General features: G+C 31.5%; 1 protein-coding gene across 1 annotated transcript in view; it reads right to left on the minus strand.

Annotated features, from left to right (window-relative positions):
- Positions 1-5,122: 5,122 nt before the first annotated feature.
- Positions 5,123-18,069, minus strand: part of LOC106693955 (TBC1 domain family member 30-like) — a 526,797-nt gene continuing 513,850 nt past the window's right edge. The window contains exon 7 of the mRNA XM_053741241.1: positions 5,123-5,346. Within this exon, the coding sequence (XP_053597216.1) occupies positions 5,335-5,346 (12 nt within the window). The 3' untranslated portion in view covers positions 5,123-5,334. The remainder of the gene's footprint in view (positions 5,347-18,069) is intronic.

Below are 18,069 nucleotides of genomic sequence, written 5' to 3' on the forward strand. Positions count from 1 at the left end.
ATTATCCAGAATTATTTTAAAGTTATTTTAATTTATTTTTTTTTTTTAATATTTTTACGAATAGCAAATGTAATAAATATTATTTTATGTTTTTTTTTTTTATTAATTTTCTGTTTCCTTTGCTTATGCTTAAGATTTTTCTTACTTAAAAATTGAATTATAAAAACAGAATAAATATATTCTCATTTGTAATTAGTATGTATTTTTCAGTACATATGGGGCTTTCCACGCCAAATCGGACGGTTTTAATAATTTTAAATTTTCATTTTCGTCATGTTTTGATATTTTTTAGTACTCATCAAAAAACTCATTCTCCTAAATTTTGAAATTTTTTTGATCACGTTCAAAAGATATGGAATTTTCAAAAAAAAAAAACGCTCTTTTCATGGTTTTTTGCTTAAAACTTTTTGAAAATTTGGTTAAATAAAAAAACTCAAAGAATAAAAAAGTTTCGTTATTCCATAGACTTTGAGAAAAAAGATACAATTAATTTTTTAGAAAAATTTTTCAGCGTTATTTTTGAGTTTTAAAACTTTAAAGTCGTTTTCTGAAAATCATGCATATTTTGATATCCCTGAAAATTTGTGTCAATAAATTATTATCTATTCCACAACTTTTCAGATGGTTGCGGTCGTGAAACTTCCGCGGCTGCTATTTTTTTTTCGATTATTGAAAATTGAAAAAATTTTTTTTCCGCTATAAATTATTGTCTGTACCGATTTTTGACACAGTGCACTTGTTTCTCTTACATATTAAAAATTGATTTCGGTATTTTTTTTTCTTAGTAGGGATCTTAATGCATTAAGCAAAAGTTAATGCTATTTATAAGCAGTTATAATAAATATTTTGATTTGTTAAGAAGCAACTATTTTGGAGCAAAAGAAACATTAGATTTTATATACAATTCAGCTAAGACCATTACCAGAGCCTGAAAATATCATATACTTATTCGAAAAAGTGACGAAACTGTATTACAAACGTTTTTAATTATTTCCGTGTTCTTTTAAAAATTTTATGTTAACGATTGTTTTATGAACTAGAGTACTCCTTAGTTAATATAGCTCCGTCGCTTTGTCGAATAATTATATGATATTTCAAAGCTCCTGTAATGGTCTTAGCTGAATTGTGTAGCAAATCTAATGTTTCTTTTGCTTCGAAATAGGTACTTCTTAATAAATCAAAACATTTATCATAACTGCTCATAAATAACATTAACTTTTGTTTACTGCTTTTAAATCCCTACTTAGAATAAAAAAATATCAAAATTAATTTTTAATATATAAGAAAAATAAGTGCACAGTGTCAAAAATTGGTACGGACAATAATTCATAGCAAAACAAAAATTTTTTGATTTTGAATAATCGAAAAAAAAGCAGCCGTGGAGGTTCCACGACCGGAACCATCTTAAAAGTTGTGAAATAGATATTAATTTGTTCACACATATTTTCAGGAAAATAAAAATATGCATGATTTTCAGAAAACGACTTTAAAATTTTAAAACTCAAAAATAACGCGGAAAAATTTTGCTAAAATATTATTTGTATTTTTTTCTGAAAGTCCATGGAATAATGAAACTTTTTTATTCTTTGAGTTTTTTTATTTAATCAAATTTTCAAAAAGTTATAACCAAAACACTATGAATAGAGCGGTTTTTTTAAAAATTTCGTTTTTTTGAACCAATGATAAAAAATCTCAAAATTTAGGAGGATGATTTTTTTGATGAGTCCTAAAAAACATAAAAAAATGACGGAAATTAAAAATTAAAATTCTTAAAACCGTCCGATTTGGCGTGGAATGCCCCATATATACTATAACGTTCTCTTCTATTTTACGCGTCCCACGATGGAGTATGGTTGGCGCTCAATAGCCGTTATGGCTCTCCGTTGGTTGAAAAACTGAAAATAAGAATAATAACGAAACAAAATGTCCCACCTGGAGATATCCTGAATTTCTTTGGACCCGCAGCTCTGCTCAGGCTGGGTTAGACAATCCTAGTTGGGCGCCAGTTCGTGTGCCCACGAACAAAATATAAACAAAATAACACAACGGAGAAAAATGAAATGAAAATAAAGTAAATACAGGATAGCGATGTTCAGATTTAGGAATAGGATCGCAAGACAAAGATAGCAGTAGTTAAAATAATAAAGTAAATAATACCGGGTTGCTGACCATTTGCATTTAATTATCATTTAACCAATAAATTAATTAATCAAGTATATCGCATACTCACATAAACAATATCAATAAAATAATAGTAGTTCACTTACAAAAAAAAATAATGATAGTATGCGTATACAAAATTATAATCAAAATTATAATACTGAATAAACAATAAGTAAATCAGCCGCGAAATAGCTTTTCGCATATACAGAATATAATCACTCGCCTGTGACCATAGAAAATATTAAATAAAATAATCTCATATAGGAATTTAAAGTATTTCCAATAAAAATTCCCAGTAATTTCCCAATGGTGAATTTTTACGGCATTCACAAAGAATAATATTATCCTATACCCAAATAATCAATATGGATAGTAGTCTTGGATCTGTTATGTCCGCCGCTTAAATTTAAATTAATTATCCGGGATTTCTCCCTTTGGTAGCGATAGAAAAATTTAGACGAGCGATTTGGAGGTTGCGGACAACATTAAAGAATACGAGGAAGAGGTATCTTCCTATAATTTATTATTTATGGTGGATCTTTTACTTCGAAGTAAGAACCCAAACGTCTCCGAAGAGACCGGTGATCTTGTGTTGAACCAGTTATCTCATGAAAGAATAGAATGTAAATCTTTCACCTACCTTTCCCAGTTGTCAATGGGATCAGTTGTCATTGGGATCAGCTGTCGTTAGTATCAGATGTCGCTGGATCAAATTATTGGAGTCACTTCTCGTTGTATTAAATTACTGGGAACGGGTGACTGCAAACCGTTTAAATGTAATAAAGAGTGCGTACATGCATACATACATATATGTATGCATACATATATATATGTATGCGTACATATATATGCATGTATACATACATACAAACACTCGGACATTATTCTGAAAATAACGCAAATAGCTTCCTAGGTTCTTAAAACGCCGATATCTGATGAATACTCAATTTATAGAACCGGGGTGAAAATAATAACTTTCTGAATTTTCCGAAAATCTTCGATTTTCTTAGCGGGAAGTTAAAACAGTACGCGTCTCTTAGATTTTTAGGGAGAATAACATATTTCAGTCCCATTGAAGTCAGAAGGGGACACTTGGAAATATGATCCCCTGTTAGTTCTGTCACGTAGCGATTCAAACGTGAATCACTGCGCGCGCTTTTCCATCTCGCCGTGAATTTGACAACACCTCCTAGCTTAAATCGAGCGCATTTATTTATTATAATTTATTATTATTTAAATATTTATATTATTATGATGGATTATTTTAGTATGATTTAATTATTAATTTATTGATATTATTGTTTATTATGTTTACATAAATGTTTTGATAATTATTTTGCATTTATGTACTGAATCGATATTTTCATTTCAGTCAGTAGCACGCGTGTGTGTAGAGTATGCATAAAAATATCGACCGAAGTGAGAGTAAGTCGATATAGTGGGGATAAAATTCAATATTTTTCTCCAGCCACGTGGTACACTGAAATAATTATTATGTTATCGTTTAAAGGGTTAATAATTATTATGTTTATGTTGATAAATAGGAAATATTGTTTAATTTATTATTATATAATAGCTCAGGTCGTTTTATGATTTTGAATATTTTATTTTAAATAAAAATTTCGGGTCCGAGGTCATGAGAGGGGATAATACGGGAGTGATACCCCTCCCTTGGATAAATCAACGAAAAATAATCAGAGAAGACCGGGATTTTGTAAAGGTAGGACGTGTTGTTATCTGTGATCATTTTTTGAGTAAATTGTTCTGGCCCAGTTGCCGTAATAAAGTTATTAAATAGTTAAAGTTCATTCAATTTGGATAATTAGTATTTTGTTATACTAAAGTAAAAATATAATTCATGTGATATTTATTATTGAAAGTTCCAGAAGTAATGTTTGTCAACGCCGGTAAGTCAATTGTATTATCATTTGCTGCATCGGCTATCGCTGGACCCCTGTTAGAGTTGATCGCGATAAATAATTGATAAATAATTGAACCTGAGTTATTGTTATAATAAGTTGAGTATATTGGGCGTCCGTCACGGCATTTGGGTGCATATGTACTAAGACGCGTCGAGTAAATTCCTCAGAAGATTAGACAAGGATAGCTTATGTAGCTTCTTGTCTTACAACAGTACTTAAAATATTATTTCTCTGGGTAAAATTTATTTCATAATTTAATGGTATGCAACCCAGTGTTGCCAAATATGTATCGAGTAACCGCGTCTTTCTCTCCCCAGAGTAAATTATATAAAATAAAGAAAAAGAATTAGTATTATTTTATTTGTTACAATCTATATTAATTATATTGGGTAAAAATTTGTAATTTGCAATTTGGTTTCTCCAGTGGATAATTTAATAATATTATTTGAATTGAATTGATTATTATTGTAACCATTCGTTGAGTTTATTTATATATATTTTGAATTAAATAATTTCGTAAAAGGAACCCAGTGATAGCCAATATTTGTTTGTTTAGTTCCTGCATATATTTAGTAGTAATTATTCCTTATTATTATTTTTATTCATTATATATTTGTCTGGTTGTCATTCCGCTTGGTGCATACATTCTCGCTCAAGATTTTGTCCCGTGATCTCTCCCCTGATCGTTATTAGTTTTGTCCGTTTTGTAAAAACGGATTGGCGCCCTCGTGCACTAACCCAGCCTGAGGAGCTGGTCCAGGCACACCTTTAATTTATTTAAAATTATTTATTATTTGTAGTTATAATTATTATGGTTATTTATAATATTTTTAATACACTTGGGTGACCACATACGACTCCGGGTTTGTTTCACGTCTCCGTCATGAAAATAAAAACGGTTTACGTTATAGTTTTATTATTTAAAAAGAAAATTGATTCTCTCATGTTTAAAATAAGACGTTCGTGCAATTGCAATTTTACTACAAGACCTATACTACTGTATTCGTTTCATACATACCAGAAGATTGCCTCTTTATTTCCATAATGTTATTTGTATTTCGGTTGTTTACTGCAACACTGTTTTGGTCCACTCGACACTTGTGACTGTGTAAAGATACGAATCGAGTTTTTTGTGATGAAATTGAACTTGTCCCTGGCCGCAGTCGTCTAGTTTTAGTACTTATTAATGCGCTTTTTCCAATCAACAGATCATTCATGGTTTGAGATGATGGTGGTATCACAGTCTGCCTCACACGTGCCACTGTTGACAATTCATACAACAATTTTAAATCAAATAATTTTTAATGATTGGTTATTATAATATTATATTATAACATTGTTAGTCATAGGTTTTTTTTACAGTTTTATGATCTGTGAAGACGGTGTTAATTCTTTTTGTTGCAACGCAAAAAACCATGGCAATATGTCAAATACTATTATACGATTACAAGTTAGAAACTACGTTCCTATGATTCATATTATAACTGCAAAACTTTATAAAACATATGTAACTTACACATGTACTTATGTAATACATGTACATTTCGATATAATTACTGATGATCCACCATTATTTAATTTAACATTAAATAAAATTAATGAAAAAAAAAATTACACTTTTATTAACTAACTGGACTAATAATAATACACTAAAACTCTACTTCCGGGTAAAACAAATTAGATATGGCTATATACGATTGTATATAGAGCATACATACTTTTTGAACAATTCCATATGGGTTATTACATGTCAAATCGACCAATAGTTGGAATCCATCCCTTTCATTTTGGCCAAAAATTGATCAAAACTTATTTTTTGTCAAAAAAAATATATTTGCTAGAGAAATAAATAAAAATTTTTTTTTTCCAAAGTTATTCCTAATTTAAAATTTTATTATTTTTCTAATTTTTCTACTTTATTTTTCAGATATTTCGAAAACTACTATGGATACAGAAATGGACTTTTGTTAGTTCTGAAATGGACACTTGGGGAATTTGGAAAAAAAAAAAACACTTCGAAAAAAAAGTTTAAAAAATGAAAAAGCAAGTCATTCTAGTCAAAAAAGTTTATTTTACCACGTTTATATCAACTTGCTTCCATAGATTGCTGTGTAGGTGAAATTTTGTGATCGATTTTTTCTCGATGTGCTTAACGGAAAGAACAAGATGGTACTGGCTACCATCCCGGATTATACTCAGTTACATCCTACGTACAAAAAATTTCAGATAGTAAGTTTTTAACTTCCCGCTAAGAAAATCGACGATTTTCAGAAATTTCGGGAAGTTATTGTTTTCACCCCGATTTTCGAAAATCGAGTTTTCATCAGATGTCGACGTTTTGAGGTCCTAGGAAGCTATTCTGACTATTTTCAGAATGATGTCCGAGTGTGTGTATGTGTGTGTGTGTGTGTGTGTGTGTGTGTGTGTGTGTGTGTGTGTGTGTGTGTATGTGTGTAAACTCTTTGTAACTTTTGAACTAATGAATCGATTTGGATGGTTGAGGTAGCAATCGAAAGAGCTTGTTGGCCTTCAACTTTCCTGAAAATTTCAGATAATTTGATTGAATAGACTCGAAAATATTGGCGAATTACGAAAAAAAAAAAATTTTTTTTTTAGTTTTTTATTGCTTTCTCAAAAACGACTTATACGATCGACTTCAAAATCTAATCAGCTCTAGTACTCAATAAAACGCGTCGATTGCCACGTCAACTATCAAAATCGATTGATTAGTTCAAAAGATATCGGCGTTGAAAAGTTAAAAAAATAACATTTTATGTTATTTTTTCCGGATAAATCATAATATAACTTACTAAAATGTGCCTGATATCATACCAACTCATCTTTTTTAGAGTTTCTTTTGATCACATAATGTCATCGAACTTGGTTTTTAGTTGAAATCATATTAGCAACAAAAAAATCGATAAAACGTAGTTTATAATATTTTTATCGGATATTTCATATTTTATTGTTTCTTACATGAGTCAAAATTTATTTAAATCTCGATTTTGATCCCCGACATTGATTTCTGCCTCAATACACTTATTTTACTGAACAAAATTAGGAACTAAATTTTAAAAACCGCTTCATTGATGATTTTCGATTCTTAAATTTTCAAACTTCAGCATAACAGGTAACTTGTTAGAGCTTGAAAAGATCGTAAAAAAACAATTGCATGTGATAGCATTTTCGAGCTCGAAGAGCTCGAAAATATATCTACACTAATGTTTTCGAGCTCTTTGAGGTCGAAAACAGCGGGAAGTTTTGGGGCTGGCCCGCAGGGTCAACCGACAGACCGACTTTTTTTTTAGTTTCCATTTGATTTCTCAGAAACGACTGGAACGATTGGCTTTAAAATCTAATTAGCTCTACAACTTGATAAAACGTCTTTTGCGACCTCAACCATCTCAATGAGTTAATGCGTTCGAGAGATATCGTTAGAGAAAGTGTAATGGTTCCACTTATTTTTTTAACTTAATGTGGTCGTAATAAAACAAGGGTCCACACATGTGTAAAACTTAAGGTGTCTTACTTAACTGTCCCGCTATGCTAAGTAATCGCTGGACGAGAATGACCCCGTACTGGACCACGCAGTATTAAAATTAAGAAAGAGATCTTACACTAAACTTATCAGGAAGGTTGTCATTAATTCATTATGTAGATATGTTGAATTTTAAACATGAAACTATGGCATTTACTTAAACGAAATCGTTTTACAAAAGAATAAATGAAATGATGAACAATAAACGAAATTACTGATGAAACTGACTCGAATAAATTGACTGACTTAATACGTGACTCGACTAAATTAATTAATTATAACGACTCTTCAATCAGAAAATATTACTTTACAAATAAAATAGTTAACCCAACAATAATTAAATGACTCGACTTACTCCGTCTATCTCCAATCCAAACCAGTCCTTCCTTCCACCGATCTATTCCTCCATGACTAAGGCCTCCAACCAGTTACTCCCAAATCAACCTTTATGGCGTCTGTAGTAGCCAATAGACAGCAGAAGTAATGATAGCGGCAGTAGCAGCAGTAATAGTAGTAGTAGTATTACTAGTCGGAGAAAGCGTCTGTCCACGATGGTTGCTGCGAGCCAAGAGAGCGACCATTCGTCGTCTCTGGGACTCGTACTCCTCTCGACTCAGGCTGGCCAACCCCTAAAACCAAACATCGAGGAACTAGACCACAGCGACCCAGGCGCATAAGTGGCTCACTGACTTCCGGATTGGCAGTTGTTGACAAAGGAGGCCGGATCTTTTGGCGCGAGTCGAAATTAAATTTAAACAAAATGCTAAAGCATTCCACTCCGTTACAAAAGAAATGGTGAAAAACGGGTTTTTCCGAATATCTTCGAAACGACTGAACCGGTCAATGTCAAATTTTAATCAGCTGTAGAATTTTATGATACGCGCCGATTACCATCTCAAAGCTCAAAATTGTTTAATTAGTTCGAAAGATATCGGCGTTCAAAAGTAAAAAAAATAACATTTTATGTTATTTTTCCGAATAATTAAAAATATAATGTGAGAAAATGTGTCTAAAGTCATTCCAACTTTTTCTCTTTATGGTCCCTCTCAATCATCATATAATGGCATCTAACTATTTCTTTAGTTTAAATCATATTATCAACATAAAGTGAAAAAACACAGTTTCCAATATTTTTCTCGGAAATTTCATACATTATTGCTCTGACCTGAGTCAAAACTCATTTAAATCTTGATTTTGAACCCCGACTTTGATTTTTTCTCAATAAATTCATCTTATTAAACATAATCAGGGATAAAAATTTAAAACCGTTTTTTTACTAATGATTTTCGATTTTCAAATTTTCAAACTTAAGCATGAAACGTAACTTGTTGGAGCTTGAAACGCTCACAAACAAAAGATTGCATTATTATTACTATTTATTTATTTATTTTATTGACCATGTAGTCAAAACTACTTGCGGCCATCTAGAAAAGATATAATAATTATAATGTATAGTATAAAGTCTTAAGTACATTCTCCAAGGGTGCCCCCAACGTTTTTCCAAAAAATATGGCGCCGCCTAGTGGCCGGCAGACGCACTAAAACAAGTACTAGAGCTGAAAAACTTTATGATTAAATCAAAATTATTTAAAATAAGCAGATGGAAAAAATATTAATTTTATCATGAATAAAACAATTAAGATTATTTTTAAAAATCATTAGTTGGTTTAAGAAAATTTAAAACTTGATATTGGAAAATAATATTTCTATTGACCTTGAACTGTCAATATCATATTTATTTTATATGAGTAATTAAAAAATAATTTTAATATTTATCAAAAAAAGGCCAACGTACAAGTAATTTTAAAGACACATAGAATTTTAAAATAATTATTTACAGTAATTATAAGTATTCAGTTGAGCGTAGGTTCGTTAATAAATTTCAGCATTAGATTTGCTATTTAGTAACTTTTTATTTTGACAGATGTAAACATCAGGTCTATACTATGTTGTGGGCACGTGCACGGTGCATAAATATAGTTGCGGGAAAAATTTAATTTTTAAAAAATTCATTTCTTTCAGAAATAGTAATAATAAAATTTTATTTTATTTATTGGTATCAATTAATTGAAGTTTGTATAATTAAAAAAGTATTAAAAGAAAATATGTACCGTAGTTATTTAACTATTGATTATTAATTTAATGAATCATAACTGATTTTAATATTAAATTTAGTCCAAACCCTTTTGTGAAAATTTGAATAAAAAAAAAATAAATAAATATTTTAATCTGTAAAAGTTCTGATCGTAAGAAATTATTGGAGATCAAAACCTTTCACATAAATTTTTCACTTATCATGACGCAACTTAAAAAAATTTTGGCATACTTAGTTTTGAGACATTGATAATATTATAAGTCTGTAAATATAGATTAAATAAAAATAGACAGCACAAATACTCTTATTGAAAAAATCAACAGAATAAGAAAATTTTAAAAATTTTTTAGTGATTTTATAACTAGGTACCCCTCGACTTCCGTGGTCTTGACGATGAGGCTTACGAGGTCACAATTTGGACACCTTTTGAACTCAAAAGTTCTAAGGGCGCCACTGAGAGTAAATTGCACGATCTCTCAGTATCGTGTGCGAGGCAAAACAAAGCAGATAAGAATGAAATCTCAAGGTCGAGTTCGAATATTTCCTTACCGTGGCTGGACCACACAGCTGCAGAGTTAGGTTTTTAATATAACAAAAACAATCACTTAATGAGCGGTCGGCTAGACTCAGCGTCATTAGTCAATTGAGAAATAATTTTTTCAGTAAATTTAATTTAATAAAATATGTCCAAATTAATTTTTAATAATTATGGGGCAACAGATATGATTTCTAATTTAATATTAAGTGTTTTAACAACAACAAAATTTCAATTTCCTGACAGTATTTATGTATTTTTAAATTTGACAGTTTTAAATTTAATAAAAAATTCCTTTAATTTTAATAACAATTATTAACTCCTTTATATAATACAATTTTGCTGGCGAGGAAAATTTTATTCTAAATCATACTCACACTTATCAATTATTTATTTATTACGCCGAACATTTCTTGGTCCATTTATTGCAAACCTGATTTTATTTTTATAATACTAATATAAAGAATTTTACTAAAAGAAGTTTCCAGTAGTGCGATTTGTGAAACTCAGCACCAAGGTAACAATACGTTAGTAAGATGCTACCAAGCTAAATTCCAGCACCTTCTAGAAATGGTCTGTGAGACTCAGTATCTCTAGAAAAATACCTGCTATTAACTCTAAACAAATTTAATAATATAAAAATGATTAATTAATTAGCATGTGGTCGCTAGACTCAACTATACTAATTAATTAAGATTACTCTACCAACAAAAATGTACCAAAAACTTGCACAAGATGGCGACCGAATGCTCTCAAACCCACGCCGTGGAATTAACTATTTCTTTTGTAATTTGTATTTTATTCCCAGTAACGTAATTATCAAATTTTTCTGATACTCAAAACCTTCTAATAAAATTTTGAATATAAACTTAACTTTCCCCTTTTTGACGATAGAACCGGACGGTTATTTATTATCACGATTTTATGTTAACACAATAGGTGACATGCCTCTGCCATTACATGTCCAATGAACGTTCTGCTGTTGTGCTTGACTCGTCGTCGAACTGCATAGCTTGTGACGCAGATCTTGCCTTCCTGTGTTTAATGATATCTCAGCAATCAGAAAATGTTGGATTTATATACGCGGTCGTTAGACTCAGCGTTATAATTATTTCAAAAACTGGCTTCAACTGCAGCCACAGCTTCAAAGACGATATTATGAAAATGATTTATTCAGGGTCAAATAAAGATGCATCGAGACGACGAAGTCCAATAAGTTAATATAAAGATGGGGTCTTTTAACTCACCATAATCAGCAACATGTTGTAAAGACTTATAAATACTTGTGTAATGTATGGCTGATCTTAAGGTGACTGATCGCTAGCATCTCCAGGCAGTGAGTGTCGCAAGTTGCGACTCTGAGTAGCTACGAAGCAGTGAAGTCCCCACTCTCAGACGATGTCAGTACCGTATATTTCTTTATAAAATTTTATTGTCAACCTATAACAGGCGGGACTCGGGGCCTCTCATGGTACCCGTTTGTTGCATGGCCGAAAGATTTTAACCAATCAATAACAGTCTTCGTATTGATTTATTTGACGCCGTGGGGGCAACGGTAATGCGCGAGCCGAGAGCGCAGTCGAATAAAATTCAAATAAAATAATAAATTAAATTTCAAAAATCCCTGTTACAATTTTTGGAATGCTTTATTTTTGTAAAATTAGTCGTATCGAAAAATAAAAAAAAAAAACTCGAAGCTTCAATTCTGCAGTTTAAAGATCTTATGCCGATTTTTTTTAGCCATGGTTATTGCGTGATAAAAAATAGCTTGAAAAAAAAAGGGTTATGAATTTTTTGGTTTTGGTTTTTGGCTCTACGAAAAAAATCTTTTTTCACGGAAACTAATGCACAGTTCGGTTTTGATATTTATTAAGCTACAATTTGCCTTTTTGTTGTCTCTGTATGACTATTTGTTGCTGAGATTTTGGTCTTAAAATGGAAAAGGATCTTTTTGACTTTGATGATTGATATCGCAGCAATTCATGAGCGCACAGTAATTACTCGTACAAAGACAAAGAATCGGCCCATTATTGGGTCGTGAATGGCTGCCAATTTTCAAGCATCGGCCGAAGATCGGCTGAATATCGGATGATAACAGTATGCCAAGCATGGCAGTCGCAAGCATTGGCCAACTGTGGCAATCAATCATCGGCCAAAGCTTGGTATCAAGCGCATTTGATCAAACCGTTGGCCAATGAAAGGTAGTTAATTGTGTGCCGTCTTTATAAGCAAAAAGACGGCTGCCAATGACTCACCATGCACGGGCAGTATAGACACAGTGTGAAAAATTCCCAACAAATTTTACTATGCGTGTATAGTAACACCGGACTATAAGAAAACTAGTACAAAATTTACAAGTGTCCTATGACAGAGAGATTATTCTTGCCAAGTCTGGTCGCACCTAGTATTATAGTCGAATAATAGGGCGCCACTGAAAGATGGACTCGGCCTTCCAGAACCGGATGTTGTAGAATTTTCAATTTAAATGAATTAATTGATTTAATTACTCAGGGTCGTTTGCAATATTTTGTGAGAGAGGAGAGAAATCGTAAAATAGGCTGAAATAATATTGATCAAATTTTGTTTTATTTTATTTAAATTAAGCACCTTGCTTTTATTTTATTTAACCTTATGACAATAATTACTCTTATGACAAAATAAATATTCTTATGACAAACTAATTGTGTCCCCTGGACGTTACTTATGCCAAACTAAATTTCATTGTCGTCTCTTGGACGGTTTCCACACGTACACACTCTAGATTAAGCGTCTTTCCGGACGTTACACACTCACACACACGTTAAAAAACCTTCCACCGGACGTTAAACCTTACTATTTTGTCCCCTGGACATTAACCTTAATACTCAATTGACGAATCGTCCCCTGGACGTTAACCAACAATTTATTATAAAACCATCCCCTGGATGTATACTTATTTTAACTAATATGTCCACCGGACTTATCACAGACACAGTTAACTTTACTTAAAATTACATAAGTCGACTTTGAACTCTATTTTATTCCGTATTAACAATGACATCACTTTCTTTTACTCAATACTAGAACTGGATTTTCCCAGTATACAAATTTCAATAATAGTAAAACGTTCTACAGCAATTAAAATTCACTAATCTTATTTAATTCTCTTGTTTTTATTATTTAATTAATTTTTGTTTATTTATTGAAGTATTAATTAATTAATTTTCCTCACTGATAAATCTCACTAACAAGTGCATCCGAAATTCATATATTCAAGTTTACTGATAATTTTCATTAATACGTACTTCAAAATCTTTTTATACTCAATTTACTACTGACAAAATAATCCGTTATTTAATTCACTCATCAATAATTTTATCGTAATTTTTCTAGTATCTTCAAAACTCCGTTTTATTTATTTAGAAATTTCAAACATAATTATTTTAAAATAAATTTATTATCACAGAACGACTAGAATCACGTTAGAAATTGACTAGAACATTCGGCCAGTGATTTGGCGTCACGCGGACCTGAATTTCAGAATTTACGACACGGAAAATTGGTCTAAAGCGGCCGACAGGCCTGAAATATTTTTATAATTCAATATTGAATTTAATGCAAATTATTTACTGGACTATTTACGCGGAAATTTATTTTTTCCTGGCAAAGAGGCCTCGAATAGAATAAATTTAGGATGGCAGACAAAAATAGCGGGACTGAAAGTGAGACGCGATCAAACTTGCTAGAACATTACACGAGAAACTACACGTAGTTGTGACGGCCGACGGGTCTGAGACTTCCAATTGATATGCGAGACCAATTTAATTTATAAGCAACAATTTACAATTAATTTGGCTAATTTATTATTTAATCCGGGGCCTTGATTAATTGTAGTTTACCTCGGTACCATATTTTGCAATCAACCGATAAGCTGCTAGCTGATATTCTGTCTCTCTTCTCTATAAGCTGATGGTCGGCTAGATTTAGCTAAGGGTCTGCTTTTCTTAACTTTCTTGGTCTCGTCTCGTTCTCTCGTCTCGTTTCAATTAATTTATCCTTAGTGTTATAATCTGTCAATGATCAGTACAAATTAGTAATTATAATTTATTAGAGGTATCGGCCAAGAAGGGCCTAAGAAACAAAGTTAATATTAAAATTTTATCACTTCGTTCCACGTGAAGCGGACGTAGACTACAATAATTACCTGATCTTAATTTGTGCGTCCATCACCTTCAGTCGTCCGACTCACTCTCTCGATTTTTGGCTCCGCACCCACTTATATCTTCCACGATTCGGGTCTCTTCGATTCACCCCCGGAAAACTCATCCCCATTAATTAATTAATCAAGGAGAGGGACAGATGTTCGGGTCTCACTGACTAGCGACACCCGGTGACACGTCGAATCATTTGGATTGATAGATCGAATAGTATTTAGGACCCGTTATCGACCGTCGGCAAATTCAAATTGAGATATTACTAAATAATCATGGGAATCTATTTTACTCTGTCACAGTCCCATAGAAAACGTATGCGTAGACTACACACTTGTGCCTATGCGTACACACTTGTGGCCTATGCGCATACGTTTACTATGGAATACTCGTAAATTTTGTACCAGTTTTCTTATAGCCCGGTGTTACTATGCACCCACAGTAAAATTTATAAGAAATTTTTGACAGTGTAGCTATTTATTGGCCAATCATTGCAAACCAGGCATCAGCGGATCTATGGGAAAATTTCGAAGCTCGGCGACTTCGTATAGGTGTAAAAGCAGCTATAGAAACTTAAATAAATTGTAGATAAGCTTAATTACTAATTATAAATATATATATTTATAACGTTACCCATATACAACAACCCGAATAAACCAACGATAAAATATGGGACAACGATAATAAAGACCGTCAAATAAGTCTCAACAAAAGTGAATAGGATCAATATTTGATCGTTCCTAGAATATAAGTTCTTGCATTTTTTTCGATGATTTCATAATCATAGATAAAAAAGTTTAAGTAATAAAAAATCTACAATTTTGATATTTACAATGTATACATAAATGTTGATATGATATTGTTATTCACATACATAATTATAAATGATTATATATACCTCATATATAATCATACGTTATTATATAGATGTTAGGCAAATTCATTTTTTCCAGAGTTACTATTTCTGAAAAAAATGAATTTTTAATAAATTAAATTTTTCCCGCTTCTATATTTGAGCGCCGTGCACGCGCTTAAAAAATAGTACAGACCTGATGTTTACATCTGTCAAAATAAAAAGTTACTAAATGGCAAATATAATGCTGAAATTTATTAAAGAAACTACGCTCAACTGGGTACTTATAATTACTGTAAGTAATTATTTTAATATTTTACGTGTCTTTAAAATTACTTGTACGTTGGCCTTTTTTTTTTAAATATTAAAATCATTTTTACGTCTCCGGGCGGAAAGCTTTCGTCCCGCTATGCAAAACGAAGTTGCTGCTTTCCGCCTCCATCGACGCGAAAAATAGCATGCACATCACGGGAAGTAAATAAGAAAGTCTCATATCACATGTTTGTTGATTACATGTGATCTGAAACATTTCGTACTATACTTCCTTAGATGTGTAATATATTATTCTTAATTACTCATATAAAATAAATATGATATTGACAGTTCAAGGTCGATGAAAATATTATTTTCCAATCTCAGGTTTTAAATTTTTCTTAAACCAACTAATGATTAAAAAAAAAAATCTTAATTTTTTTATTCATTGTAAAATTAATATTTTTCGCATCTGCTTATTTTAAATAATTTAAATTTAATTATTAAGTTTTTCAGCTCTAGTACTTTTTTTAGTGTAGCTGCCAGCCGCCAGGCGGCGCCACATTTTATGGAAAAAAGTGGGGGGCACCCGTGGAGAATGGTTTTAACATCGAACATAATAAACCTTAGATCTAAGAAACTTGAAATTTTTAACCTATTAACAATAAGACAATATAAATTTCAGTCATTAATACAATACTCAATGAACAAATCACAACAATAATCGAAAGATTATCTTTATTCTAATATACATTTGAGTTAAGAAAATATGTATAGCAAGAAAAACAGTTTTTATTCAGTGTAAGCCTAGATGTACAATCATTGGATTCCGTAAAATTTGGCCAGTGGACAAAATAACCACGACAAAATAACCGAAAGACAAGACAACCGAGCGATAAAATAACCTACGACATAATAACCGCGACAGAATAACCTTTCCGTACAAGCGGAGACATCAGATTGTTCTCGTTTATTCATGAATTTTGTGTTTTTGGTTATTCGAAAATGGACCAACACATATGTTTGTTATTGTACTAGGCCCTTTTTTCATGGATTTTATGTGTTTATTTGAAAATAGACCAATACATATGCTTGTTATCGTGCTGTGCCCTTTTTTTCATGAATTTCGTGTGCGTTCATTCGAAAATAGACTAATACATATGCTTGCTATCGTGCTGTGCCCTTTTTTCATAGATTTCGTGTGTGTTTTTTTGAAAACAGGCCAACTATTTTAATGATTTTTTTGATGATCCTTTATAATAAATATTAATTTAATAATACAATTTTAATATTTGATATAGTTTAGGTTATACACTCCTGACACAAAATACTAACAAAAAATACATCGACAAAATTGATATCTCACAATGTCATGATATGTACAACAATAAATGGCAAGATGATAAACTAGGCGCGAAATTTAAAGTTATTCTGTCGCGATTATTATGTCGCATGTCACTCAATCATTGGGCAGTTGGTTCCAAACTTTTATCGCTGATATTAAGAACGATTTCTCATACTTGACATTACGATAGCTTGGTAATGCTAGATAATCTTCGCGAACGTCACCTCTACGAAAATGAGGCTCAAGTATACACAATTTTTGACTAATTAATGGTTTCTGGTTTAATATAGGTGTATATTTAATATAGGTGCATTATAACCGAGATATGATAAGAAAAACTCACGTCTGACTTTCAAAGTAAGCCAATTTAGTTTATTATAATATCGTGTAAGATGGTCATATCTAGAAATCTTGTAAATAAAACGCACGCAAGCATTTAGTTTTTGTTGATGTCTTTTCTATTGTTCACCTGTAATGTTAGTGTATACCGCTGTATAATGATCGAAAATCGGAAAAATTAGCGTAGTAACTAACTTTTTTCTTATTGGGGAGCTAAATACTTTGCTATTCATTTTCAGCTGGGCTAAGATTCTCATACCACATTTGCATACTTCATTTACTTGTAGTGACCAAGTTAATGTATCTTATAATATAATACCTAAGTATTAAACTGAATAACGATATTGTAAAATTTGATCTTCTGAAGCAGTATTGGACACCTTAAAGTATTGGAGAGCAATACTTGAGTTGTACTAAAAATTATCGACTGAGTTTCACCCGAATTTAGATTTAGCCCATTCTTTAGGCACCATACCGAAATTATGACAATTTCATTATTAGGAGTAGCAACACAGTTATTAACATCACTAAGTTTACAATTCAAGTAAATGACTAAATCATCCTCATAAAATAAATGCTTACAGTGTCTCAACAACCTGCCCAAATTTGGGACATAAATAGAGTAAAGTAGTGGACTAAAGGCACTTCCTTGTGGCACACCACTCACAATTTCTTCTTACTCAGACATACTAATATCAGTAACTCGTACAACTTGTAATCTACCCATTAAATAAGATTCAACCCATTTGAAGACACTTTTCGCAAATTCCATAGCCTTCAATTTATTCCTTAAAATTTCAAAAACAACAGAGTCGGATGCTTTACTAAAATCGAAGA

This window comes from Microplitis demolitor, chromosome 1, assembly GCF_026212275.2.
Source record: "Microplitis demolitor isolate Queensland-Clemson2020A chromosome 1, iyMicDemo2.1a, whole genome shotgun sequence".
Taxonomy (NCBI): Eukaryota; Metazoa; Arthropoda; class Insecta; order Hymenoptera; family Braconidae; genus Microplitis; species Microplitis demolitor.